The sequence below is a fragment of the Pygoscelis adeliae genome, unplaced genomic scaffold (genome assembly GCF_000699105.1).
Source record: "Pygoscelis adeliae isolate BGI_AS28 unplaced genomic scaffold, ASM69910v1 Scaffold116, whole genome shotgun sequence".
Lineage (NCBI taxonomy): Eukaryota > Metazoa > Chordata > Aves > Sphenisciformes > Spheniscidae > Pygoscelis > Pygoscelis adeliae.
This window is the reverse complement of record NW_008825080.1, coordinates 3,786,378-3,789,033: the sequence shown is the minus strand read 5'-3', so window position 1 is coordinate 3,789,033 and position 2,656 is coordinate 3,786,378. Positions and strand designations below refer to the sequence as shown.

Sequence of the window (2,656 nt, the reverse complement as noted above, 5' to 3'; positions counted from 1 at the left end):
GCGGGAGCCGTCCCCCCCGAGCCCGGGGCAGCCGGGAGCCTGGGTCGGAGAAGGACGAGCCGCTGCAGGGAGCAGGTCTGCGGCAAGGTACAGACCCCTCTGCCTCCGGAGCATGTGGAAAAGCCGTTCTAAACACTGGTGGAAGCGGGGTCCGAAAAGAGATAGACTTCATAACTACAGGCGAGCACTTAGGCTGTAATTTAAAACTGTCAACAAGCTAATCTTCGGTAATTGCCTTTTAAAGTGACTCTGCCTTCTTGAAACTTTTTATGTGATTTGATGAGAATTTCATCTTAAAACTTCAGAGTCGCCCCACCTTACAACTTTACTTACACTTTTAGTTCTCGACGGGTATATCAGATACTCAGAGACGCTTAGCTTTAGGAAGGGGCACGTCTCTGAGGCAAACTAGGCTGGACAATAGAAGGTTGGCCGGCGTTATTGCTGTGCAAGTAACTGCAACTTGAAAGGTTATTTACAAACATAGCTATGTTTAAACGGGCTCGTTTCCCGCTTCTGAGCTGCTTTCAGGTGACATATCTATATACAGGGAGAAATAATCCCGTAGCTCATCATGGCAGAATTTTAGAGAGATTGTGCGTGCTCCCCATAGTGTGTTTGTGCATGCCTCCGAAAGGCATATTGTGTTGGCAGGTACAATACTGCTAATATTTGAAGCCTTCGTATTGTCTTCATTGCATTTGCTGATTTTTTGTTATAGCAGAAAAGTCGGAACCCGACTGTACAAAAACAAGCACTTCTGAATATTAAGTAACTAGAGTTTTAGCAAAAAAACCCCCGAACACCCTAGTATTTTTATTTTTCCCTTGGCTGGATCAAATTACATCTATATAGCTACAGCTACACAATACACAGAAGAATAGCAGACTCACACGAATACTTTCAGCTTTTGATGTGATGCTACCCGTAGGTTTGCATTTCTTGGCAGTTTCCATGAGGAAAATTCCTCAGCTTATTCCCATTTTAAAGAATTGGCAAAACAGTCATATTTTTTAAAGTATTCATCAAAAGTCGACACAAATTCACCTAGCACCTCTACTTTCCGAGATAGACCTCTATCTTCCGAGCTCTGGGATATGGGGCTCTCATGGGACTTTCCTCCACGGTCACAGTGCGGTGGATTTGGCTTGTTTTGCTTTGATTTGGAAGCATCAAACTGCCTGGAGCTGTTGCACGTTATCGCGGCCTCTGGCTAAACTGAGCTAGATTCAGTATACAAGAAGCAGATCCGAATTGTGATTAATTTAAGAAGATTCTTTCATTAATTTTCGGGCCAAAAATCTGTTTTGGTGATTTGTCAGGAAACAAATACATAAAACCCTCCCCCTCCTTTCCTAGCGCACACACACCTTAGCGAACTCGCCCTCCCCTGTCAAGTTTCATACAGGTTCAAGCTTCTGTCGTTAAGGGTTTTAGGGGGGTGGATTGTTTTTGCAAATTAATTATCTGTGGAGACAGAAATGTCAGTCCTCTCACTCTACCAGTGCATAAAGCAGAGGAGGCTGCAGGAGCTCTGGTAGATCTGACTGCTTGAACGGCCTTTGAAAGAGGGTTCATCACACACACACACCCGCCTCCCCCTGTCCCACCAGCTTAGATTCATAGCTGAATGAAGGTGTCTAGCCTCTGCAGACTCCCTGCTTCCTACTCATGGGGATCCTGTTCCTCCCTTGCCTTACAGCAGAACCTATCTCTGCCAGACAGCCAGCTTTGCGACCCCACGTCCACAAGCAGCCTGAGAAGACCACCCGAGTCCGAACTGTCCTTAATGAAAAACAGCTTCACACCTTGAGGACCTGCTACGCTGCCAACCCCAGGCCTGACGCCCTCATGAAAGAGCAACTGGTAGAAATGACTGGCCTCAGCCCGAGGGTCATCAGGGTTTGGTTTCAAAACAAGCGGTGCAAGGACAAAAAAAGGAGCATTATGATGAAGCAACTTCAGCAGCAGCAACCCAATGACAAAACTGTAAGTGGCTTCAGCCTCTGACCGTGCGCTGCCTTCCTTCCCAAGGAGCAACGCCTGGGCTGTGTCCAGCCCGGCCAGCCTCTGGGGTCGGTTTGACACTTTTGATTTTGTGGGAGCCCCCTTAAAGCAGAGAAAATGATACCGTTTAACTATTATCCGCTTGTTGCTGATGTCAGTGCAATTAAAACAGACCACAGCGAGAAGCCGATATAGGCAGCTCAAGAGAACACACGTCTTTTTGTGGGGCTAAGGATACGCAGTGGATTAACTTCTCTGCAGCATGAATTGTGACCTGCAGAGCTTATGGGATGTAATAAGCCCAGCCTTGTCTAATATTTATATTGCAAATGCAAAGGGCTCCTTGAGGGGAAAATGACGCTTTCGCCCTCCTCAATGGTTTTACACAGGAGTAATCCCAGAAGTAAAACCCCTGAGTAAAAGGGAAATTTGATGTATTTTCTTAGCACTTTATATAATACAATGTGTATGTGTGTGTTTGTCAGTGCACTTACTGTAGAAAAAGACAAATGCAATGCAAAGTTTTTGGAATTACTATCGTGTTTACAGGTTACTTAAAATATATCTAGTTCTTGTGCAGAAATATATTGAGTTTTTGTCTGTGGGCATATGCACGTGTGATGCAAACAAGTGGAAAGCGCTGGGTTCA

At 45.5% G+C, this 2,656-nt stretch overlaps 1 protein-coding gene across 1 annotated transcript in view; it reads left to right on the top strand.

Moving 5' to 3' along the window:
• The window catches only part of ISL1 (ISL LIM homeobox 1), an 11,343-nt gene that overhangs the window by 5,262 nt on the left and 3,425 nt on the right, over positions 1–2,656 (top strand). Inside the window, exon 4 of the mRNA XM_009326963.1 lies at positions 1,654–1,989. Coding sequence (XP_009325238.1) covers positions 1,654–1,989 — 336 coding nt within the window. The remainder of the gene's footprint in view (positions 1–1,653; positions 1,990–2,656) is intronic.